Source organism: Debaryomyces hansenii (assembly GCF_000006445.2).
Source record: "Debaryomyces hansenii CBS767 chromosome E complete sequence".
Classification (NCBI taxonomy): domain Eukaryota; kingdom Fungi; phylum Ascomycota; class Pichiomycetes; order Serinales; family Debaryomycetaceae; genus Debaryomyces; species Debaryomyces hansenii.
The window spans coordinates 1,555,547-1,581,200 of record NC_006047.2 but is presented as its reverse complement, the minus strand read 5'-3'; the positions used below and the strand labels follow the sequence as shown (position 1 = coordinate 1,581,200).

At 34.8% G+C, this 25,654-nt stretch overlaps 11 protein-coding genes across 11 annotated transcripts; 9 read left to right on the top strand and 2 right to left on the bottom strand. All coding sequences in view use genetic code 12, as the record gives it.

The window, feature by feature from the left end:
- Positions 1-97: 97 nt before the first annotated feature.
- DEHA2E19030g (DEHA2E19030p) lies at positions 98-2,020 on the top strand (the record flags this gene model as incomplete). The annotated part of the gene is made up of 1 exon (XM_002770465.1): positions 98-2,020. One exon carries the CDS (start codon positions 98-100, stop codon positions 2,018-2,020), a length of 1,923 nt encoding a protein of 640 aa, XP_002770511.1.
- A 72-nt stretch (positions 2,021-2,092) lies between these two features.
- Positions 2,093-2,611, bottom strand: DEHA2E19008g (mitochondrial 54S ribosomal protein YmL36; the record flags this gene model as incomplete). The annotated part of the gene is made up of 1 exon (XM_460128.1): positions 2,093-2,611. One exon carries the CDS (start codon positions 2,609-2,611, stop codon positions 2,093-2,095), a length of 519 nt encoding a protein of 172 aa, XP_460128.1.
- A 197-nt stretch (positions 2,612-2,808) lies between these two features.
- On the top strand, positions 2,809-4,431 carry DEHA2E18986g (DEHA2E18986p; the record flags this gene model as incomplete). The annotated part of the gene is made up of 1 exon (XM_460127.1): positions 2,809-4,431. One exon carries the CDS (start codon positions 2,809-2,811, stop codon positions 4,429-4,431), a length of 1,623 nt encoding a protein of 540 aa, XP_460127.2.
- A 384-nt stretch (positions 4,432-4,815) lies between these two features.
- DEHA2E18964g (DEHA2E18964p) lies at positions 4,816-5,118 on the top strand (the record flags this gene model as incomplete). Its single annotated transcript, XM_460126.1, has 1 exon — positions 4,816-5,118. The coding sequence occupies one exon, from the start codon at positions 4,816-4,818 to the stop codon at positions 5,116-5,118; it is 303 nt and encodes a 100-aa protein (XP_460126.2).
- A 144-nt stretch (positions 5,119-5,262) lies between these two features.
- DEHA2E18942g (DEHA2E18942p) lies at positions 5,263-7,131 on the top strand (the record flags this gene model as incomplete). Its single annotated transcript, XM_460125.1, has 1 exon — positions 5,263-7,131. The coding sequence occupies one exon, from the start codon at positions 5,263-5,265 to the stop codon at positions 7,129-7,131; it is 1,869 nt and encodes a 622-aa protein (XP_460125.2).
- A 264-nt stretch (positions 7,132-7,395) lies between these two features.
- Positions 7,396-9,129, top strand: DEHA2E18920g (DEHA2E18920p; the record flags this gene model as incomplete). Its single annotated transcript, XM_460124.1, has 1 exon — positions 7,396-9,129. One exon carries the CDS (start codon positions 7,396-7,398, stop codon positions 9,127-9,129), a length of 1,734 nt encoding a protein of 577 aa, XP_460124.2.
- A 207-nt stretch (positions 9,130-9,336) lies between these two features.
- DEHA2E18898g (DEHA2E18898p) lies at positions 9,337-12,348 on the top strand (the record flags this gene model as incomplete). The annotated part of the gene is made up of 1 exon (XM_460123.1): positions 9,337-12,348. The coding sequence occupies one exon, from the start codon at positions 9,337-9,339 to the stop codon at positions 12,346-12,348; it is 3,012 nt and encodes a 1,003-aa protein (XP_460123.2).
- A 107-nt stretch (positions 12,349-12,455) lies between these two features.
- DEHA2E18876g (DEHA2E18876p) lies at positions 12,456-13,592 on the top strand (the record flags this gene model as incomplete). Its single annotated transcript, XM_002770464.1, has 1 exon — positions 12,456-13,592. One exon carries the CDS (start codon positions 12,456-12,458, stop codon positions 13,590-13,592), a length of 1,137 nt encoding a protein of 378 aa, XP_002770510.1.
- Positions 13,593-14,722: 1,130 nt separating this feature from the next.
- On the top strand, positions 14,723-16,576 carry DEHA2E18854g (DEHA2E18854p; the record flags this gene model as incomplete). Its single annotated transcript, XM_460120.2, has 1 exon — positions 14,723-16,576. The coding sequence occupies one exon, from the start codon at positions 14,723-14,725 to the stop codon at positions 16,574-16,576; it is 1,854 nt and encodes a 617-aa protein (XP_460120.2).
- Positions 16,577-17,744: 1,168 nt separating this feature from the next.
- On the top strand, positions 17,745-19,586 carry DEHA2E18832g (DEHA2E18832p; the record flags this gene model as incomplete). The annotated part of the gene is made up of 1 exon (XM_460119.1): positions 17,745-19,586. One exon carries the CDS (start codon positions 17,745-17,747, stop codon positions 19,584-19,586), a length of 1,842 nt encoding a protein of 613 aa, XP_460119.2.
- Positions 19,587-19,733: 147 nt separating this feature from the next.
- Positions 19,734-25,643, bottom strand: DEHA2E18810g (DEHA2E18810p; the record flags this gene model as incomplete). The annotated part of the gene is made up of 1 exon (XM_460118.2): positions 19,734-25,643. One exon carries the CDS (start codon positions 25,641-25,643, stop codon positions 19,734-19,736), a length of 5,910 nt encoding a protein of 1,969 aa, XP_460118.2.
- Positions 25,644-25,654: the final 11 nt, after the last annotated feature.

The window sequence follows — 25,654 nt, the reverse complement described above, 5'->3', positions numbered from 1 at the left end:
ATACAAATGCATAAATCAATGTTAGAGTAGTAAGAAGTATAATCACGTGCGCGAATATATATTTAAAAATCTGTTGATAATAATTACTAGAGATGTCATGAATTGCATCATGCTTCGATGTTATAGATATAGACTTATTGGTGCAGAAGTACACCGGATTGTGATATCCCGGCACTATTCAAATGTATCTACTAAAATAGATACGAAAGTGCCGGATATGTACAGTATAAATGACATGAAGGATGAGAATGAAATAAATGCATCTATATTTGCACGATTGTCAAAAGTATATCAGATATTAAGCGGTAGGACAAGAAGGTTCAGGTATGCTGCTAATGAGTGCCGTGATATTTATATCCAAAATAATGCTAGTCTCTTAGATGATCTTCTACAATATCCTAGGATTAACAAAGATATGATAACCTTTTTATTTTTCAACTATACATTTTCCAACTCAATCAAAGCACTTCTTTTGGATGATCTCAATCGTCTTCTTATGGAAGGAAACTTTGAAGTTGTCCTAAAATCTTTTGAAAAAATGATAGAGTCAGGTATAGTTTCAACTCCAGTAGAAAGTGATTTTATGCATATCAGTGCCCATAGCGGGCGAACAACAGAACCAGAATTGAGAAATGCACTAGCAGACTTAATAGTCAATCAGGCTGTTAGTTCCGGTGAACATTTACTAGCATCGTCATTTGCATTAAGATTCAAAGCTTTTAACATTCCTTTGAACAATCAAACCATTCGTCTACTTCTTCGTTCTTTAGCCATTGATACAACTACCAACCACATTTACAACTCATACACGATTATGAAGATCTTAAATGAATTCTCCACAAATGATATAAAATTATCAGATATGTGCGATTTATTACTATATTTGGCCGAAGGAAAGCAGCAGCCTTTTTTTGCAAACATACTTTATGATAGGATATTACAAAGTTCACTTGTTGATAAACAACTGGAAGACGATTTAAAGAAATTTTACGAAGCCACTATTAAACTAATGCAGAAAAATATAGAGCACGGTGATGTAACGAGAGCAGGCAAATTATGGAACTCAATTAAGAATATAGAGATAACCTCAGCCAAGAATACAGTAGCCTTAAGTAAACTAATAGAGAAACTTATAGAAACAAATGAGGATGCGGCAGAAAATATAGTATGTGAAAATCTATCTACAGAACTTTACAATAATCCTGATTTACAAGATTGCATTTTGAGGTTTTACGGCACTCACCCCAAATATGCCGAGATGTTTGAAAAATTAATGAAACAATTAAAACCACCATTAAGACGACTGACATTATCACTGTTATTTGAGGCTTTCTTGCTGCAAAATAATGAATCTGGGGCAGAAAAAATTTTGCTGTTTATATTCAAATCCAAAAACGGAATTAACTTCTTAGACTTTGATTCTATCATCAGAAAATTAATAAGGCAACAAAAGATAACTCAATGTATTGACATGCTTAGATCAACTGATATAGAAATTTCTAAAGTGGGACATATTAGTGTTTTTAAGTATCTTATCCGAACTTCAAATAGTAAAGAGAAGAAGAAATTTCTTGAAGATTTAGCGTCTCGCTTTCATAAATTGGATAATAATGATGAATGCTTTAATCTGTTGACTATAGCCTTTTTTGCGTTTGTTTCAGAAAATATAAATAATCGAGTTAGTCGAAGTTTGTTTACGCAAATTAGTCGTAATTCTCATGAAAATATTTCGATTCTCCGTAGCTCTGGAGATGAATTAAACTTAGAGCAGTACTCATTTCCTAAGGGCTTTCTGCAACTATTATCCTTGGAAGGGAGTGCCAGATTGGAATGTTTATCAATCATTTCCAACCACGCAATTCAAGATTACGATTTAAACACTTTAAAATGGTGTATCGATGAGTTAAGGTTTTCTGGTGTATTACTAGAAGATATATTAAAGAGCATATTTAAAAAAGATCCCCAGTTTTATAGGGAAGTATTACAGGTGGAAAGTTTACCTTCTCTTGTTCAGCATTAGTTACTTTAATAATTGCGATTATTAGTATTTATACGATATATTTACAGGCATATTTATAATTCAATAAAAAGATCATTTCTTTTTCTTATTTGACTTTTTGTCTAACAACTTTCCGCCTTTAACTTCTTCCACGTTATGCCCCATTAATTCAATATAGTCATCATGTTTTGATTTCGTCTGGATATTTTCGCTATCAGCTGCATTTTCCATTTCAACATCAGCTACTTCTTGATCATCTTTTTGCTCAAACGAAGAGAATCTTTGTTTGAATCTGTTAACCTTACCTGTAGCATTAGGATTGATGCTTGCCAAGTCTGATCTGTGTGGATTCCATAATGTACTATTTCTTTGATCGTTAATCATTCTTATTTCATCCTTAGGTGCTTGGGACCTTCTTTTAATGACTGAACCATCACTAAGTTCTACTAATGTTTCAAATTGGTGGAAAATCGCAGGTCTAGCTTTACCGAGCTTAATCTTTCTCATTACTCTTCTATTGGATAAATGAACATCACCCTTCATAGCAACATTTCTCTGAAATGACCTCGATACGGGGGCTAACCCGTTTTTAATATTACTTCTATTAAACATTTGTAATATGTAAATGGGTACCTTTCCTATATTATATCTGTATTCTATGTTCTACCATGTAGATTTTTTCCATAATTTTCAGAGTAGTGCACCTTTCATTTTCTTCAACAATAAATTTACTTGATCTAACAAATTTGTTATAAGGACATTAGAAACATCATTTCCAAGCTAAAATACATTGATAAATCAATAATATAATGTCATTTTCCACACAAACACCGACAATCGTTGTTTTGAAGGAAGGAACAGATCTGTCTCAGGGTAAAGGTCAAATCATTAATAATATTAATGCGTGTTTAGCCATCCAAGATACCTTGAAACCAACATTAGGTCCATTTGGATCCGATATTTTAATCGTCTCTTCTAATGGAAAAACCACTATTTCGAATGATGGTGCTACTATCTTAAAGTTGTTGGATATTGTTCATCCAGCTGCTAAAATGTTAGTGGATATTTCTCGTGCTCAAGATGCAGAAGTTGGTGATGGTACAACTTCAGTAACCATCTTGGCAGGTGAACTTATGAAAGAAAGCAAAACATTCATTGAAGATGGAATTTCATCCCATCTTATTACCAAGGGGTTGAGAAAAGCAAGCGAATTAGCTGTTGCAAAGGTCAAAGAGGTGGCGTTAGAAATCAAAAAAGATGATGAAGTCGAATTCCGCCATTTACTTGAAAGATGTGCCAAAACGGCAATGTCTTCTAAGCTTATAAGTAAAAATTCTGATTTTTTCACTAAAATGGTAGTTGATTCCGTGTTAAGTTTGGACCAAGATGACTTGGATGAAAACTTAATAGGAATTAAGAAAGTCCCAGGTGGTGGAATGGAAGATTCTTTATTTATTGACGGTGTTGCCTTCAAAAAGACTTTTTCATACGCTGGGTTCGAACAACAACCAAAACAGTTTACAACTCCAAAAATTTTAAACTTAAATATTGAATTAGAATTGAAAGCTGAAAAGGATAATGCTGAAGTGAGAGTTCAACAAGTTCAAGATTATCAAGATATTGTGGATGCAGAATGGAAGATTATTTTCTCAAAATTAGAAGCCATCAAGGATACTGGTGCGAATATTGTTTTATCGAAATTGCCTATTGGTGATTTAGCCACTCAATTTTTTGCCGATAGAAATATTTTCTGTGCTGGAAGAGTTTCAGCTGAAGACATGGATAGAGTCATTAAAGCGGTAGGTGGTAGAATTCAATCCACATGTTCAAATATTGATGAGAAGGATTTAGGAACCTGTGAAGATTTTGAAGAAGTTCAAATAGGTTCAGACAGATATAATGTATTTAAAGGATGTCCTCAAACTAAGACTTGTACATTGATCTTGAGAGGTGGTGCCGAACAAGTTATTGCTGAAGTTGAAAGATCATTACACGATGCCATCATGATTGTTAAAAGGGCAGTTACTCACAATTCAGTTGTTGCTGGTGGTGGTGCTATTGAAATGGAAGTTTCAAAACACTTAAGAGACTACGCTAAGACTGTAGCCGGTAAACAGCAATTAATTATAGCAGCATTTGCCAAGGCGTTAGAAGTTATTCCAAGACAATTATGTGAAAACGCAGGTCTTGATGGTATTGAGCTTTTAAATAAATTAAGAAGTGCACATGCAAAGGGAGAAAATTCTTATGGTATTGATTTCCAAAAAGAATCGGTTGGAAATAATATGAAGAACTTTATTTGGGAACCATCGTTGGTTAAAATTAATTCTATTCAATCTGCCACCGAAGCTGCTACGTTATTATTATCGGTTGACGAAACAATTCAAAACGAAGATGCAAACCAAGAATCTAGAGGAAGAGGCGCCTATTAATCGTATCTCCTGAAATCGCCGCTATTATATACCATTTCTTTATATACTAATTCTAGTGTATTATTATAGACCATTTCCAAATATATACACTCAGGAAGTAATTCACATTCAAGATTCTTTAGTATTCATATATATATATATATATAAATATATTGAACCAGGTAAAATCAATCAGCTAATTTGCAGTGTAGTTGAATATTTGATGGATTTGTCGCATACTGTGTATAAAGGTAAATCTATCTCATTGAAGTATTAGATTCAATTATTGAAATAAAAATCGAAAAATTCCAACTTATTTAAAGAATATATAAATAAAAGGAACATAATAGAACTTCCATTAAGAATTGGAGATTGCTGTTATAAGAATATTGAAAATAACCACTTATGACTACTCAAACAATCACCGATGAGAAATTATCACATCAAGTATCAATAAACATACCCTTTGAGAGTGAGAAACAAGCGCTGATTGCATGCAACAGTTTATCACCAGACCTAATTTTAAGATCAACGGAACTAAGTGTTTCCTGTAGAAGTTCTGATAGAAACTTAATATGTGAATTTAGTGGTTCAAGTGATAGGGTTATAAGAGTTGCTATTAGCAGCGTTATTGATAACTTAAAAACTATAATAGAGTGTATGGATGAGTTCGACGCTAAGGAGGATGTGATCTTTACTGAAGCATAATTTCGTACGTGTATGTATATATATGGTATAACGAATTGAAAAAGACTAAGCATGTCCGGTTCTTTTGTGTAATTTATTTTTTTAACGTACTATTTTGATTTCATTCATTTTCTCCAATAAAGAGCTTATTTTGTAACATATGCAATGCAGAAACTGATAACAGTTGCTAGACAACCAGTTCATAAGAGTTATGGTTCTACTTTCAAAGTATTTAACCGGACTATTTTCAAGAAGTTCCGAGAGACGCCTAAGAAATTAGCTAATTTCGATGAGAGTGAAGGGTTTCACCACGAATATTCAATACGGCCAGACACTTTTGCATTCAAGGTATCAGGTGCCAATGAGAGATCAAGATCAGTAGTGGATATTAAGAAAGAAAGAAGTATACATCCAACTGACAAAAAGGTACATCCATTGCAAAAAAATAATTCTAAGAATGGGTTTAATGCCGTTGACTTTATCTATAGAAACTCCACTAATTACCCTTTCAATGAACGTTCTCCACAAGAAGTTTTCAATGAATATCCGCTTACTAATTCCTCGAAGTTAGCTAGACGTTTACATCGTCCAAAGAAGATCAAAATGCTTGCTTCAGATTTTATAGACGACTCTTTATACAACCCAAACTATGGATATTTTTCGCAAGAGGTTGAAATTTTCCACCCTGACCAACCGTTTGATTACAATAATATTTCTGATGTTGATGACTTTATGGATAGTTGGCAAAAAGCTTATTCAAAATACGATGAAATGAATCCCAAAGCCCATCAAGCTAAACAAAAGCTTAGAGATATAGCGAAGCAAAATGAGGATTCTAAAGAAACTGACTCGAAACTTGCCCGTAGAGCCAAAGAAATTTACAAAAAAGAAACAGAATTAGTACAGACTGGCCAATTTTCCCAGACAAAGCGATCGTTACAATTATGGCATACACCAACAGAATTATTTCAACCGTACTATGGTGAAGCTTTGGCTCGCTACTTATTAGTAAATTATAAATTAAATGGCTATTACCCTTATAACGACTTAATAATTTATGAAATGGGAGGAGGTAATGGTACCCTAATGTGTAACATCCTTAATTATATTAAAGAGAACCAACCTGATGTTTATGCTAGAACCCAATATAAAATCATTGAAATTCTGAGCCAGTTAGCTGAGAAACAATACTCAAATGCATTGAAATCGAAATTAATTCTGCAAGGGTTAGACTCTCTGAAGTTAGAGATTATCAATAAATCAATATTCAATTGGGATAGAATAGTAGAGGACCCCTGTTTTTTCATAGCATTGGAAGTATTTGACAACTTCGCTCATGATTTAATCAGATATGATAACGTTACAGGTGAGCCGTATGAGGGCCATGTCTTGATTGACGAGCATGGCGACTTTTATGAATTTTTTACACCAGAGTTAAGTTACTACTCCAATGCATTTTTGCAATTACGAGAAAATGGACAATATCCAGTCTTAAAGCATTCCGATACCGTTCTGGGCAAGATAGAAACAGCAAAAAGTATGGTTCCATTTGTCACCAACAAAGATAAAATTCATCCTCTTTACCATTCATCTCAGAAGTTAAAAACGATGAATTACCTTTTACCCTTTAAAGATAATTTAACGCCTGGAGAATTTATTCCAACAAAATTATTACATTTTTTTCAGATTTTGAAGCATAAATTTCCTCAGCATTCGTTGATCTGTTCTGATTTCCATTTTTTACCAAACTCCATTAACGGCTACTACAATGCACCCGTAGTTCAAACGGTCATTCAAGATAAAATGGTCGACATAACTACATACATGTGCTATCAAGGTTATTTTGACATAATGTTCCCTACGGACTTTGGAGTGGCTGGAGATTTATACAAGCAGGTCACTGGTAAAGTTCCAAGAGTAGAACTGCATCATGATTTTCTAGAACATTGGGCTGATACTGACATTACAAGTACCAAAAAAGGAGAAAATCCAATGCTAGACTTCTATACTAACGTTAGCTTTATGGTCAGTTAGCCCAACGGTTTTATTTTTTAATCTTGTATATAGTGTTTTAAGTAGACCTTCGCCGTACCTATCACGTGAAATTACATTTTCAATATTTTCTCGGGGCGATTGTTGCAAATAAATTAGAACGACGCCATACCTTTTATATAAGACCACTATATCCCCGTAATACATATGAATATTTGATTAAAGAGATCCCTACACTCATATATCTTATTTTTTTGTAAAATACTAGAATTTAGCTTTAGGATTTTTAAATTTTAAAAGGTGCAAATGAGTTTCGTAATCAACCCTATGAAGAGGCTTAAATGGGGTTTTATACCCAGGAAGAGAATAGTTGAGGAATTCGGAGATTCGAATGACAACAGTATTGATGAAATAGTTATCGTGGAAGAGAATGGCGAGATTGACGAGAAAAAATCTGTCTCGACAGATAATCATAGCTCGGAAAAGAATCTAGACAGAAATGACGTAGAAATAGAATACCGTGATGAGAAAAATCGTAAATGGTGGAAATTCTTTGACGAGTATGAATACAGAGTCAATAAAAATGACCGTTCTAAACATAAGTGGTATAAGTGGTTTAATGAGACAGACACTCCAGCTGAAAGGAAATTGATTATGAAGCTTGACATATTATTGACATTCTACTCATTAATGGCTTACTGGGTCAAATATTTGGATCAGACTAATCTTAATAATGCCTATATAGGTGGAATGGACAAGGGTCTTGGTATGAAAGGAAATGATTTGGTTAATACTCAAGTAATGTTTAATGTTGGTAATATCGTGTTCCAAATTCCGTTTATGTATTTGTTATATGCAGCCCCTTTGAATTTTGTATTACCTTCATTAGATATTTGCTGGTCTATTTTGACTGTTTGCTTGTTTCGTTCCGGTAATGTCAAGGGGTTGAAAGCTATAAGATTCTTTATTGGTGCTTTTGAAGCACCCTCCTACTTAGCATATCAATACCTATTTGGTTCGTGGTACAAAGTTGATGAAATTGCCAGAAGATCAATGGTTTATTATTTTGGACAATACTTAGGACTTTTAACCTCTGGATTATTATCAGGTGCCATTGAGGATTCCCTTAATGGTAAAAATGGATTAGCTGCTTGGCAATGGATTTTCATTGTTGATGGTATAGTATCAATAGCAGTAGGAGTAATTGGATTTTATTTGCTTCCTGGTACGCCTTCTGAATGTTACTCTATCTTTTTAACAGACGACGAGATCAGATTAGCTAGAAGTCGTTTGAAGGAAAATAAGACAGAGGTCAACCCAAAGAAAAATGTATCTGATTTGTTCGATTTAGGCCTTTGGAAGTCGATTCTTTCGTCTTGGGAAATATACGTATTAAGTTTGTGGAATATGTTTTGTTGGAATAACAATAACGGGAGTTCTGGTGCGTATACGTTATGGATAAATTCCTTGGATAGATATGGAGAGGGAACAAAACAACGTATGACATCATTAACTCCAGGGTTAGGTCTTGTATGGCTTCTATTGACATGTTGTTATGCTGATTTATTTCACAGTCGTTGGCTGGCAATAATTTTTTCACAGGTTTTTAACCTTACTGGAAATATTATCCTTGCGGTTTGGAATGTTCCCGAACGAACTAAATGGTTTGCATGGTGCTTACAATATTTCGGCTGGGCAATGGCGCCTGTATTATATTCGTGGCAGAATGACATTTGTCGTAGGGATGCTCGTAAGAGGGCTGTTATTTTGGTATCAATGAATATCCTTGCTCAGGCATCAACGGCTTGGATGTCTGTTATCGTTTGGAAAACAGTAGAGGCACCAAGATATTTAAAGGGTTTTACTTTTACGGCATGCTGCGCCTTTCTGTTATGCTTGTGGACGTTCGTTGTTTTATATTTCTACAAGAGAACTGAGAAAAAACATGCCAAAGATAATGGTATAATTCTTTATAATTCTGATAAATTAACAGAGAACGATCCAGAAATGATTCAAATTAAGACACAAGAAAATAAATAGACTATAGAACTAGTGTCGTATATACTTTATTCATTATAAATTTTAATATCTTATCATCTATATTTTTACAGTGGTTGTTTCTCTTATAAGTGTACTGTATATAAACATCAACAATATCAAAAAAATACTCATCTACCGAAGTAGACCATCACAATTTTAATATTTATTACTATAATAAGCTAATAATAATAAAGTAATAATAATAATATGGGTGTTCCAGCATTATTTAGATGGCTATCTCGTAAATACCCAAAGATTATATCACCTGTTGTGGAAGACGATGTCACGCAAGAAATTGGTGCAGCGCAATTCAGCGATCCAAATCCAAATGGTGAGTTAGACAATTTATATTTAGATATGAATGGGATTGTTCATCCCTGTTCCCATCCTGAACACAAACTTCCACCAGAGACAGAAGACGAAATGTTTTTGGATGTTTTTAAATATACTGATAGAGTGTTATTGATGGCAAGACCTCGAAAAGTTTTAATGATCGCTGTTGATGGGGTTGCACCAAGAGCTAAAATGAACCAACAAAGATCAAGAAGATTTAGATCCGCACAAGATGCGAAAATTGCACACGAAGAAAAAGAACGCCAAATTAGAGAGCGGGAATCGAGAGGTGAACTGATCGATGATGCAATCAAAGGTAAAAAATCATGGGATTCCAATGCTATTACCCCGGGCACACCGTTTATGGATAGCTTAGCACAAGCATTAAGATACTGGGTAGCCTATAAATTAGCAACAGATCCCGGCTGGGCAAATTTGCAAGTCATTATTAGTGATGCAACCGTTCCTGGTGAAGGTGAACACAAACTTATGAGTTTCATAAGACTGCAAAGGCTGGATCCAGAATATGATCCAAATACGAAGCATTGTATCTATGGGTTGGATGCTGATTTAATTTTCTTGGGGTTGGCAACTCATGAACCACATTTTAGGGTTTTAAGAGAAGACGTCTTCGCCAATCAATCAAGACAGATGAGAATATCCGATCAGCTTCTGATGACTCAAGATCAAAAAGATTCCATAGCGGAACAAGATGCGAAGAAACCTTTCTTGTGGCTACACGTTAATGTATTGAGAGAGTATTTGGAAATTGAATTATATAACCCACATTTATCTTTTCCATTTGATTTAGAAAGAGCAATTGATGATTGGGTGTTCATGTGTTTCTTTGTTGGTAATGATTTCTTACCTCATTTGCCAAGTTTAGATGTTAGAGATAATGGTATTGATATACTTGTTAATTGCTGGAAGAGAATGTTACCGAAACTACGGGATTACATAACTTGCGATGGTAATCTTAACTTGGAGAGTGTTGAAAAGTTACTATCTAGTTTGTCGTACAAAGAAGATGAAATCTTTAGGAAAAGACACGAAGGAGAAAAGAGAAGGGAAGAGAACGACAAGAGACGTAAACTTGCCCAAGAAGAAGAGAAAGCATTAAAGAATCAATACATACCTCAAGTTTCAAAAGGTAGCGATAAGGCCCCATTAACAGCTGATATTAATATGCCCTTGTTATCTACAAGCGGCGATGCTGTTGAGGGTTATGCACAGTTATCGAATAAAGATATTGTGGAGAATCGAGATGTTATTACAAAGGCGAATATGTCTAATGCCGACGCTGCGGCAGCTTTAAAGAAGTTGCTTGATTCTAAAAATAATAAGGAGTCCGACAAAAATGTGAGTGCATCTGCAGCAATCCAGGAACAGCAGAATAAACTGGATATAAACACTACTGAGAATTCGAAAAAGAGGCCAATCGATCAAGTGGAAGCTGAATTACCAAAACCAGATGAGAATGGTGATTCTGTTAGGATGTGGGAACCAGGATATCGCCAGCGATACTACCAAAGTAAATTTGGTGTAGTATCAGAGGAGGAAATCAACAAAATTCGTCGTGATATGGTCCGCTGTTATTTAGAAGGCATTTCCTGGGTATTATTATACTATTACCAGGGATGTCCCTCATGGCAGTGGTATTATCCATATCATTATGCACCTTTTGCAGCAGATTTTGTAAATATAAATGATATTATTGGTGAACAAGGTATCAAGTTTACACTTGGAGAACCATTTAAACCGTATGAGCAGTTAATGTCAGTGTTACCAGCGGCTTCCGGACATAATTTACCTGAAGTGCTTAGAATCTTAATGTCAGATCCAAGTAGTGAAATACTTGATTTTTATCCTGAGGAGTTTCAAATTGATATGAATGGTAAAAAGATGAGCTGGCAAGGTATAGCATTATTGCCGTTTATTGATGAAAATAGACTACTCGAAGCATTGGAGAAACGGTACCACTTGTTAACCGATGATGAAAGAGAAAGAAATACTTTGAAGAATGAAGTCTTATTCATTTCAAACCAAAATAAAAACTATAAACGTTTCTATAATGAATTATATGATAACAATGTAAAAGAATTAAAATTCAGGTTTAGCAGATCTAGTTTAGCAGGAACCGTTATCAAGAATGAGTACTTTGTCCCGGATGGAATAACTAAGTTTCCTTTAAGTGAGGGTGATATGCCAGATTTAAATAATATTGAATTTTTCCAATCGTCCTACAAAATGCCAACCAAAAAGATGGGTAAATCAATGCTTATTAATGGATATATTTCACATACTAGAACATTAACCCAAGAAGATAGGGATTCAATACTTCACGGAAATCAGAGAAATGGTGGCTACAATAGGTTCCGTACACCAAATGATAATAGTGGATACGTGAATAAAGGTCCAAGTGGCAAGGAAGACTATTTGATATACTCTATGAGAAGAGGCGGATATAGAGCTTTCATGCACAATTTGAAAAATCAAAATCAGCAACACCAACAACCTGTTCCTATGAATGCGATGGCTAATAATAGTTATGATAATCAATATAACAGCTATAGTAACAATAACAACTACAACAATAATTACAATGGTGGTTATCCTAATCAGAGCAACAACAACTACAGTAATCAGAATAGCTACAACAACTACAGTAATCAGAATAGCTATAACAATTACAATAACCAGAATAGCTACAACAATTACAATAACCGTAACAACCATGGTAATTATAACAACTATAATAGATATAATAATCAAGGTAGTAATTATGACAGGCAAGGCCAAGGAAATGCGTCCAGTAACAGATCTGGATATATCCCAGCACCCAATCGAACTGGTAATTTTAGAAATAGAAATGGTTATAATCGTTAGTATATAAATGTCGCAATTTCAAAGAAAAATTTATGATAAGAATCAAAATATCAACTAAAGAATAATTTGATTTGTAATAAAATCTTGTAGAAATAAATTTAGATCAAATGACAGAAATACAATTCATTATAGAAAATAGCAAGAATTTGGTTACGTTAACTGATATAGAAAATGAACTCAGGTTCAAAATTTCATCAATTGATGAAGCTGTCGAAAATATTCCTTCTGTAAATCCTGAAAAGGTTTTACACTTGCATAGTGATATCACGATAATTGACTCCATTTTTTCTGGAACTGGAAGAAATGAACATAAAGACGTATATCGGAAGATTATTGAACCTTTGTTTCAATTGCTAGGGATCGAGCATAGGTATTTTGCTACCCAGAATAAGGATTCTATTAAGAAATTTGCCCAGTCTTTAGATAGCAATACGGAAAAGACAATAATCTTTCTTAGTGGAGATACGTCTATTTCGGAGTTTGTAAACGATTTACCAGAGATCGAACAGGAAACTGCTGTGAATGTAGTTGTTATACCCTGCGGGACAGGTAATAGTCTATCGCTTTCTCTAGGAATTGATAATACAATCCATGCTGTGGCAAATATCTTATTGGGTACTAAAATACCTTTCAATTTATACCAGGCTACTTTCCCTAAAGATTCTTACTTTGTGTTTCAAGATAAGAAAGCAATAATTAAAGAACCTCTAGTTTTTACGACGGTTTTGTCATGGGCTTTCCATGCTTCCATCGTTGCTGATAGTGATACTAAAGAGTTAAGAAAATTCGGATTAGAAAGATTTAAAATGGCTGCTATGAAAAATTTAGAGCAAGAGCAAAAATATGTAGGAACCATAATGATTAATGACAAACCCGTGAATGGTCCATTTGCTTATTGGCTAGTTACGCCTGTTACTCGATTTGAACCAACATTCGAAATCCTGCCGCATGGAGATATTGGAGATGACTCGTTATACATGGTTGCAGTAAATTCCAAGTATGGCACAGAATTGTTGGATATTATGAAAGAGGTTTATGATAATGGCAGGCATATTGGGGATGAAAAAGTGACATACATGCAGATTACGAAAAACCAAGAAATAAAAGTAAAACTCGGAGCGGATTCGAAAAACAGATTTTGTATGGATGGTAGTATCGTTATATTACCTAAATTGGAGTGTGAAATAGCAATCCATAGTGTTGGAAATTTGCAAAAAAATTGGAGAATATTCGTGCTCCAATAGTAGTTTGTGAGGCATTAGGAAACAATAAGATAGGAGGCATACTGTCAGCTATTGCAAATTTATTCAGACTGTTTGTTGTATTACTGAGATGGGATTTTATATTAGTGGGGGGATTTTTTACGTTTTGATTGGATGGTGTATACGAATATCGCAAGATTCAATACTTGCATAATTATAGTTTGGATACTGAATGGTTGCAGGTGGGGCGCCTCTTACTACTATTTGAAGCACAACCTCTGTTCTAAGCAATAATCCAGACTGCTAGAGGATAACGTTTATGTTTAACGATGTTCTAAATAAATGAACCTAAATCTACAGTAGCTGAAATACAAAACGACTATCGACTAATTACTATGTAAGACCACTCCGTATTATGACAGATTTTTTCAAATGATATAGATAATACCTGTTTCAATAAGCCAAGACATTTAAATCCCGGAGAGTTTCTATTTAGATTATTCGATGGTACAATGTCTGAGCCATAATTTGACACGCGGGGATTCCATCGTAGAGATTTTTTAAGCAAAAGTTTTAGAAAATAATTAAACTGTATCACTAACTCATCATATTGAGGAGAAGATATTCTTATTACTTTCTCTGATGGAGTAGAATATACTAGTGTCAGAATTCAATATTTCTAGGGATACGAAAAAATGCTTTCTTTACTCCTGGCGGTCTTTTTATGCTGCACATATGCGGGCCGGATCGCTTATGTTTTCTCCTTATTGTTTAGGGAACAACCCCATAATATTACATAAATTCTGAATTGATTGCTTTTAGCAGGTCAGCGGGGTTTGGGGGCGATCCTGCATGATATTTAGCTTTTGGTCGAAGGTAAGAGTTTGCAGCCGTTTTTAGTTACACATTAGGCTTGATAATTGCAACTAAAGTTTGGAATGTAAGATAAATTTCTTGGTATAACTGCACACTCGTGGGACCAGCTCTGACTCGTTCATTTTTAATTGTCACAGACTTCAACTGTATAAATAGAGATAAATTTCACCATGGAAGAGTTGATTAGAAACAATAAGTTGAGAATACTAGAGTATCAGTTTGGGGCCACTTACAATCTGCAAAGAATTTGGTTCTATAAAATAAAAGTGCAATAGTATATTATATTCTTAGTCAACATGGAGCAAGAAAAGATGGTTCTGATTAGCCAACCAAAACAAGATATGCAATCAGTTGAATCTAGAGAAGTAGAGCATCCAAAGCATGAACCTTCGACCGTTACCAAGGATCATGCTCTGAGTTCTTGGACGTCTAAGTTTAGATGGAAGGTACAAGATGATCATGCGCCTAAAGAGATCTATAATTGGAGTTTGTTCCTTTCGGTCACTGTATTTGGTATTCTTGGTGCCGCAAGAGGTTATGATGAAGGTTGTATTTCAACTGCAGTTTCCCAACTTTCGTTTAGAGAACGTTTTGGATTCAACGATCCAAATAAAACGGTGGATGACATCGCAGAACTAAGCTCGAATATTAAAGCTATGGTTCAATTGGGATCCATCGGTGGAGCTCTTATTGCTATGTATGCTGTTGATAAACTTGGTAGGGTTAGGTCTTTACAAGCAGCTTGTTTGTTATGGATCACAGGTGCAATTATACAAATTACCTCAGGAAACGTTGGTCAGTTGTATGCTGGGAGATTAATTGAAGGACTTGCTATTGGACAAACTACCACTATTGGACCTACATATATGTCGGAGGTTGCACCTAAGGCTATCAGAGGACTTTGTGGATGTGTGTTTGCTGGTGCTGTATATATGGGTATTATGATTTCATATTTTGCAAATTATGGTGCAGCTTTGCATATGTCACCCGACTCAAATCAGCAATGGATTGTTCCTACTTCGATCAAGATCCCATTAGCAGGTTTAATATTCGTTGGATCGTTTCTCTTCTGTGTCGAAAGTCCAAGATGGCTATTGAAGGTCAATAAGCCAGATAAAGCAGCAAAGAATTTATCAAAGTTAAGAAATTTACCTACAGACCACCCATATGTTTTAGGTGAAATCTCCGATATTAATGAACAAATTAATGCTGAAAACGAAGCTACCGAAGGAAATACCATATTCGCTATGATCAAGGAAATATTCTGCGTTAAATCGATCAGATATAGATTTTTTGCTGTTGCTTCATTGACACAGCTTTTAGGTCAATGGTCTGGTGCAAATGCTGTGACAATTTATGCCCCAGAACTCTTTTCATTAATCGGAGCAGTTGGTATCGAGGAATTGAAGATGACTGCTATTTTAGGTGTTGTCAAGTTTGTATCTGCTTATTTGAGTGCATTCTTTATTATTGATTTCTTAGGTAGAAGAAAGGCACTCTACATTGGTATTATAATCCAAATGCTTTCCATTTTATATTTTGCTATATTCTTAACAATTGTTCCTGAGGCTAGCGAAGGAGCTGACTTGACTGGATCAAGGGGACGGGCTGGAAAGGGAGCTATGGCGGCGTTGTATTTGTCAGGAGTTGGTTGGACTATGGGTTTCAATTCGATTCAATACTTATTAGGCTCAGAAATTTTTCCATTGCATATTCGTTCGTTCGCTCAGTCTGCTATCATGGTTTTACATTTCGCTAATCAATACGGTAATTCAAAGGCATTACCTAAGATGATGCTTACTATGAACAATTATGGTGCTTTCTACTTCTTTTTCGCTGTTATGCTTGTCTCTTTGGTCTGGGCATGGTTCTTTATTCCAGAAGTTGCTGGCCGTTCTTTGGAAAGTATGGAAGAAATCTTCAATTTACCGTGGTATCTTATTGGAAGAAAGGGGGCAGAATTATGTCCAGATTACTCTGAAATCAATAAGATAACACATAATGACGATGGACATGGTAATGCCTACGATGGTGAAATTAATTATGATTTAGAAAAGTCTAAGGTATCGCAAGAGTTTATCGAAGATAATGGACTTATGAGAAAAGGTTCAATCGATGAATATGATAAGAACTCAATCAAGGGTAAATGAGTCTTGTTTAAATAAGAATGGCACCATCTTAATTAGTGTCTAATTGAATACTCTAATTTTCAACTGATATTACTATATAGAACAAAATTTTATTAGAATTTGTTAGTTTTAATGATGAAGCCAGTTTTTTATCAAAAACCAAGACTGTAATTTCGATATTCTTGCCTACATTAAAAAATTTCAAGAGCATGTTTTGGTGGTGGGGTATACTTTCAACCGGAGAAACCCCGCGGTGCGGTGCATATCGGGTTCGTTACTGTATTTGTACAGAAGATTCGGAACCATTGCTGCGGGGGTGATGTAATGGAAATATTATATCCGATATCAATTTTCACCGATTTATCTACAAGATGTATATTACTAGAGTCATGCTTGAAGATAGATAAGCTTGATAATATCATCAGGTATACGTGTATGGGAGTACCATAGTTTAAGATACAATAGATATTTTGAGTAAAATGGCTGAAAAGATTGGACCATCTCATCGCTATTATAACATTTATTATACGATCATGCATCGGAATTTATTTGTTCAATTGCGCAATGTAAGATGATCAGAATCATTAGGACAAGCTCTATTTCAAATATATTGACAATCACCGTTCTCGTTCGTCAATTATGCATATGTTAGTGCTGGTCGTAGGGGTAACAAATTCTTCCCGCATTAAATCTCGTAGAGTGTCCAGGGTTTCAGTTAGCCCTAATAACTCCGGGTGTTCGATGGGGGTTCATGCAACATTATAAGATTACACGTGATGATAAAGCAGCTTAATAATATAATAAGGTTTGATTGGTGTCATACGCGGGGATTCTTGATGGATGGAATGCGCTGATATGCAAGTCAAACAAAAAAAAAGAATTTGGGTCAATAGTGGAAAAAGATCCCCCAAAATTACACCATTAGTCGTATAGTTTTGAACCGACTATAGAGAAAGCGATGTGGGGCAATGGGGTGTTAAAAATTTTGTTCTCATATTTATATAAAGTTATGGAATCCCTATTTAAAATTTGTTCATAGTAGTAAAGAAGCAACGGGTAATTAAAGTATAAAATACTCCATATTTATACCGTTTTCATTATACAAATCCCTATATAGTATAACATAACATCTTTATAATTATTATTTCAATATAATTAATAACAAAGGGACTAAGGAAATTAAGTTAAAATGCTGCACGAGCAAAAAGACTTGGCAGAAGTGTCAAAAATTAATACTAAAGAACAAATTGTTGAGCATCCACATTCTACAGCGACCAAGCACCACGCGCAAGATTCATGGGCGTCTAAGTTTAGGTGGAAGATAAAAGACGACCATGCTCCACCTGAAATCTTTAACTGGACTTTGTTTCTTTCGGTCTTTGTTTTCGGTATCTTAGGGTCGGCTAGAGGTTATGATGAAGGTAATATCTCTGGGTCAGTCGCGCAAATTTCGTTTCAGAATTATTTTGGTTTCAATGATCCAAATAAGTCTGAAGATGATGTTGCAAACTTGAAATCTAATATTACATCCATGGTTCAATTAGGTTCTATTGGTGGTTGTATTATTGCTATGTTTGTTGTTGATAGATTTGGTAGAATTAGATCTTTACAAGCAGCTTGCGTTTTATGGATCGCAGCTGCAATTATTCAAATCACTTCAACAAATGTTGGTCAGTTGTATGCTGGAAGATTAATTGAAGGACTTGCTATTGGACAAACTACCACTATTGGACCTACATATATGTCGGAGGTTGCACCTAAGGCTATCAGAGGACTTTGTGGATGTGTGTTTGCTGGTGCTGTTTACTTTGGTATAATGATGGCGTATTTTGCAAATTATGGTGCAGCTTTGCATATGTCACCCGACTCAAATCAGCAATGGATTGTTCCTACTTCGATCAAGATCCCGTTAGCAGGTTTGATATTGACTGGATCGTTCGTTTTCTGTGTCGAAAGTCCAAGATGGCTATTGAAGGTCAATAAGCCAGATAAAGCAGCAAAGAATTTATCAAAGTTGAGAAATTTACCTACAGACCACCCATATATTTTAGGGGAAATCTCCGATATTAATGAACAAATCCATGCTGAAAACGAAGCTACCCAAGGAAGTACCATATTCGCTATGATCAAGGAAATATTCTGCGTTAAATCGATCAGATATAGATTTTTTGCTGTTGCTTCATTGACACAGATTTTAGGTCAATGGTCCGGAGCAAACGCTATTACGATATATTCTCCAGAACTTTTTGCATTAGTTGGAGCTGTTGGAGTTGAAAAGTTGAAATGGACTGCTATTTTAGGTGTTGTCAAGTTTGTATCTGCTTACTTCAGTGCGTTCTTTGTTATTGATTTCTTAGGTAGAAGAAAGGCACTCTACATTGGTATTATGATCCAAATGCTTTCCATTTTATATTTTGCTATATTCTTAACAATTGTCCCTGAAGCTGGAGATGATAATGTCAATTTGACTGGATCAAAAGAAAGAGCCGGAAAGGGAGCTATGGCTGCATTATTCTTGTCAGGAGCAGGTTGGACTATGGGTTTCAATTCGATTCAATACTTATTAGGTTCAGAGATTTTCCCATTGAACATTCGTTCGTTCGCCCAGTCTGCTATCATGGTTTTACATTTCGCTAATCAATATGGTAATTCAAAGGCATTACCTAAGATGTTGCTTGCCATGGATAACTACGGTGCTTTCTACTTTTTTGTCGCTATTATGATTATCGGCTTGTTATGGGCATGGTTCTTTATTCCAGAAGTTGCTGGCCGTTCGTTGGAAAGTATGGAAGAAATCTTCAATTTACCGTGGTATCTTATTGGAAGAAAGGGGGCAGAGTTATGTCCAGATTACTCTGAAATTAATAAGATCACATACAGCGATGATGGACATGGTAATGCCTACGATGGTGAAATTAATTATGATTTAGAAAAGTCTAAGGTATCTCAAGAGTATGTCGAAGATAATGGACTTATGAGAAAAGGTTCGAACGAAGAAGAAGATAATAACTCAATCAAGGATAAATCTTAACTTATATATAGTTGCTGGTCAAGATGAAGAATACTAGTTTACGCCTTTTAGCCTTTTATATTAAATAAATGATATATTGTAATCTACATTCGTACAATGTAACTATAACACAGCGTTATATCTAATATACAACTTATTTGACATTATTTACTCTTTTGTTCTTTTATTTGTGTTTTGACTTTTGTTGACCATAGGACGTTTTTGTCCAAGCTTCTCTACATTTGGTTTTTGAGCTTGCAACGCTTTATTTGACAGATTAGTTCTATCAATCGTAGGACGATGTACTGTTAAAGTAGACTCTGTGAATTGGTGGCCTAACGGTAATTTAGACAGTTCTTGACTTGTTATGGGCTGTAAAGAGTCCTGTGCTAAATTAGGCGTAGCTGGAAGAGAAGACACAGAAAGTTTGTTGGTTTCATCAACAGGTGTTTTGGTAGAAGACAGAACAGACCGGTCCGTTAAATTCTTTCCTTCTAACTTATCTAATTTTTTATTTAACATTCTTAATTTGATCTCAAACTTCTTTTCGGTTACGTTCTTAACATCATCCTTAGCCTTACTTAATTGGGTATCAAAATCTTTTCTTAACCTTGCAATTTCTCCTTCGTGTTGTTTTATTAATTCATCTCGAACAAGATTCATATCTCCGTTTGTTTCACCAGATGATCTTTTCGAAACTTCCTCATCAACTTTTTCTTTCAACTTCTGTTCGAGCTTTACCTTTAATTCATCTTCCAACTGCGATTTCTTCTCCTGAAAAGTTTTCTCTAATGCTTCATTTTTTTCCTTAATTGCTGCCTCCAATTCTTTATTAGTCTGATCTTCTTTATCATGCTTAGTCCGGTTTTCAAGCAAATCGCTATTAACTTTCGCTAACTCTTGCTTTAACCTAACATCAAATTCGTTCTGCACATTCTTTTTCAATTCAGTCTTTTCGTTTTCAAATTGAGCTTTCAAAGCATTCAATTTTTCTTCGAACTTTTTATTCGAATCTTCTGAGTCTAAGCTATCAATTTTTGCTTTCAACGTTTGCAACGCGCTTTCTAACGACTTCTTTTCGTTAACTAAAGACATGATTTTAACTTCAGACTCCTTCTTTAGAGTATCATATTTCTCGTAGGCATTTGCTATTTCTTTGGAAGCACTATTAATTTTATCGTTCTGTAAAGACTCATTCTTAAGACCGTCGGAATTAGACCTGGTATTCATTAACTCTTGGGTATAATTAGTCTCAGCATCCACTAAGTGTTGCTTAGTATTCGCTAATTCTACTCTTAATGAGTCAACTGTTTTTTCTAATTCTTTAGTCTTACTTCTATGAGCCAGCAACTTATTCTGGAATTCATTTTTGAGATTTGTAAACCTTTGCTTCATAGCTTTGATATCTTCTGAGTCAGATTCTGCAAAGTCACGGCCCCTGTTAGATTCAAGCTGCGTCCTATTGTTTTCATTTTCTTCCTTAATCAACCTTATTGTTTGCTCTTTCACTTCGTTTTGCATTGATAACTCGGAAACTTTCTTTTCCAATGGTTCTAATTTTGATGTAACAGATTGTAATTCACTTTCTAGTTCGGAAATACGTTGAACATTAACAGAGTTCTCATTACGCAATGTGGTATTACTTTCTCGTAAAATATTCAATTGTTGTAATTGATCTAATAAACGATTATGTTCGTTAGTACTACTACCATCAGTTACATTTATATTGGACTGTGATTTAGATAATTCAGATTTTGTTGCTTCCAATTCTGTAGTAACTTGAATCAAACGTTGTTCGAGTCTCTGTTGGTCCTCAAAATAAGACGTCAATTTTGCTTCCGCTGAATCTTTCTCACGGCGTAAATAGGACACTACTGCTCTCAAGTCATCATTAGAAGATGCTTCTGACACATCTGTAGTACAAGCCAATTTGGATAATTCCAACTGATTTAATAAGACATTATTTTGGTCCTGTAAGTCTTTCACTTTAAGTCTAGATGAATCAAGCTCGTCTTGAATACTTTGCTTTTCTTCTTCTATTGATTCATCTTTCTTCTCTAAGAGAAGTTTTGTAGAATTCAATTTGGTTGTTAATTGGCCAATGCTTTTTTCAAGACTATTACATTGGCTCTTCAACTTATCCATTTCATTTGTTAATTCAGTATTCCTATGTAACTCTTCATGATATTTCTTTTGATTTTCATCAGAGATCTTTGATTGGCTCTCCATGTCTTTAGCCACAGATTGAAATTTCAGTTCATAATCCTTTTTCAAATCATCATACGCATTAGCCTTCATTATAGATTCACCGATCTTTAACTTAAGTTCTTCGACCTCGTTACTATATTTCTTTTCAATATCAATTGCTTCTTGCTTGGATTGATTAAATAAATCAGACAAATCCCTCAATTCTGACTTCAATGATTCCTTCTCTTTCAATAGGCCATTAATCTTGCTTTCACTCTCAGTTTTGTATTTTTCAAATGTGTTAGTTGAGTTGGTTAAAGCGAGTTCAGCGGCTTTAGCTAAATCTGAAAATTCAGAGACTTGACTCTCAGCTATACGTAAATCATTCAGAGCCCTTTCTAACTCCCTTTCATAGTTTTGACTTAACTGATTAGGTTTACCAATTTCGTCATGTGAATTTTTGAATCCCTCAAGGGTACTTGATATGGACTGTGAATCCTGTAATTCTTGGACTTTTTGACTTAGCTTTTCAACCAAGGAACTCTTTTCAGCCAATCTGCCCTTATAATCCCGTACTAACAGGTTAAGCTCGTTAATCTGTTCCAACTTGGAATTCTGCGCTCTTAATGCTAACTCTGATTGATTCGATAAAATCGAAATTCTTTCTTCTTTTTCAGAAAGCCTATCTCGTAAAGCTTGATAATTTTCAATTGATTGTGTGAGCTTAATGGACAACTCCTTACTTGAAGATTCCCTTTCCTTTAATAGTGATTGTAAATTTACAACAAACTCATTAAGGTGAGACTTGTCAGATCTAAGCTGCAGAATATCATCATTCAATGTTTTTTGGTACAGGTTCCATATTTCTTTTTCGGTCTTCAAATTATTTATGACAATCCGCTCTTCATTTAGAGTATTCTCAACATCTTTTAATTCATTAGATTTACTAATAAGTGAATATTCTTGCTTCGATGTTTGATTCTTCCAGAATTCAATGTCTTTTTTGTATTGGTTAATTTCCTCTCGAGCATTTTCTAAAGATTTATGTGCATTCGCAAATCTTGCTTCAGCCAATTCTGCTGAATGCTTAATCGACGACAAATTTAGAGTTAATTCGTTCTTGCTATTAGTAACGACTCTCAACTTCTCGTTGAAATCTTTGAGTGCTATACTTGACTGCAATTGCAACTCTTTCAATACTTTCTCTGTTTCATTTAGTTTAGATTTGAGATCACTGTTTGCATCAGTCAAAAATTTAAGTTCGCCCCTTGACCCATTCTTGGTAGTAGAATCAACCATTGATTTGAGCACGTCTCTTTCTTTGGACACAGCGTCTAGTTTAACATGAACACTATCAAGTTCATTCTCTAACGTTAAGATTGCATCTTTCGCTTCATCGATTGCAGCAGATTCTAAACCACCGTTAAACTCATCGTCTTTGTTTTCCAATTTCTTACCTAATTGTCTCACAACAGTGAGAAGACCTTCATTCTTCTGTTGAAGTTCTATAATGTTTGTAAAACCCACCAACCTATCAGAAATCAATTGATCAGTATCGGTTTCTTTTACACCATCATTATTACCGCTTCTTTCTAAAATATTTTCAATAGCTTTTCTCTCCGTCAAGGTAAGTGGATCTTCCTTACTATCCCTGATCTTTGAATGTATAAGGTAATAACATAATTGTTTTCCTAAATCTCTGCACAACTTTTTCATCGACACTAAATCATTATTGTATTCAGAAACTCTTGATTTCAATTTATTATACTCTTTCTCTCCTTCTAATTTTTCTAGTCTGATTGATTCAACTTTACCTATCATTTCCTGAAGCGAGTTCTCATAAAACTTGATCTGATCAGAATAATTTGCAATTGTAGGTCTTTTAGACTCCAATTCTGCTACAAATGATTCCAATTGGTTGGCTAATCTTTCTTTCTGCGATCGTTCCAACACTAATTGCTTTTTCAAATGATTATATTCTGAATACAACGACGATAAAGATATGCCATCTGCTTTTGTGGATGCAATCATTTCTGCAGATACAGATAATTTCGGTAAATCAGTTTCCTTGTGCAATTCTTTATCTAAAACTTCTTCTGTTCTTCTTAATTTCTCTTCTAAAACAAGAATAGTTTCATTCTTCTTAGATAAATCAGCTTCCAACAAATTAATAGATTCACCTAACTTATTCTTTATTTCTTCAATGTATGATTCTAGCTGTTCTATTCTCTCATTTCTTTGAGATGATTGAACTTGTGTTAGTTCTAATAACTCTTCCTTATTCTTCAACTCTTTATCTAGCTTGATTTTTTCAATTTCAAATTTGGAATCTAATGACGATGCCTTTGAAATTTCTTTCTCTAAGTCATTTTGCAATCCATTAATATGTTCGGCCTGTGATTTATTCAAACGATCTAAAGCTTCGTTTTTAGTTGTTAAACTAGACAACTTATTAGATCTCATTAAAAACTCTGATTCATGCTTTTTAATTAAATCAGTGAATCTACGTTGAACAGATTTTAATTCTTCTTCATACCACGTTCTCTGATTCTTAATGTACGATAATTCATTTGATATCTTACTATTTTCTAGTTTCAAAGTGAATTTTTCATTTCTGGTATCGTTAAGCTCCTTAATAACCTCATTTATCTTTTGGTTCTGTTCTATGTTTGTTTTAGTTAATTTATTTAACGAGTCATTTAACTTTAAAATTTCTTGATCTCTTTCGCCGATCTGTTCTGAATAGTTCGAATCATACTTTTTAGATTGATACTCAATTTGGGATAATTTATCCATTATTGTTGAGTTTTCATCTTTTAATTGGCCGATAGTTTTAATATATATTTCTTTTTCATTAGATAATGTGACTCTTTCTTGCCTTAATTCAGTATTCAGTTTATCTAGCTTACTTAGTTTCAGACTCAACAATTTCGACTTTTTATTTTGTATCAGTATGGCTTGTTCTTGGTTTATCTTTAAAAATTCATTATCTGACTTCAATTCTTGGAGTTCAATGGATCTCTTATGCATCTTGCTAATTACATCTGTACTTAGCGAATTCAAATCCTGTTGACTAACTCCCAAGAATGCACGAACGACAGATCTTTCAATATCATCATCGTCCCCTTGATTATTGTCGTTGGACTTTGGATGATTGTCACCACCTTGTCCTGGATCCATCTGTGTATTCTTTGCGGTAATAAGCGGAGAGCTCGATACGTTTGGGACATCGGCATCCGCATCTTTTGCAACACTGAAGGCCTTTGGAGTTGTTATCAATTCGATATCTTTCAAAGGTGGCAATGATTTCAGCGGGGTGGTGAAGCTCTGATTAGGTTGGAGAGGGTGTAAAGTCGAGGTATTTATATCGTCCTCATTTTCTTGGTCCTGGTCCTGATAATCCAGCTGCTGCTCTTGTTGTAGATTTGTCCCTTCTTGGTCGTGATATTGTTGCTGTTGGTTTTCTTGTTGCTGATCTTGAACCTGTTGGTCTTCTTGTTGCTGATCTTGAACCTGCTCATTTTCTTGGTTCTGATTTTCTTGCTCCAGGCCTTGCTGTTTCAACTCCAATCCAGTACCCAGTGACATCTCATTTTCCTGATTCTCGTTGGTTAAGCTCACCTGCGGAGTATCGCCGTTTCCCTGATCAAGTGGCTCCCATTCCATGGTTCTTGTATCAAATTCTGAATACCCGCCGGCCCCCAAATTGCCAAAGTCAGATTCCTCGTTTGTTTCCACGGGAACTTCTCTGTTTTGTCTTTGGTCTAAACCATTCACATCTCCTTCAACTCTTCCTTCTGTTTCATTTATTTGTACCTGATGTTGCTGTGGATTAGTTTGGTCGTCATCTCCAGATGTCAGCTCTTGCACTTCCTTATGATTTTCACTCATGCTAACAAGAA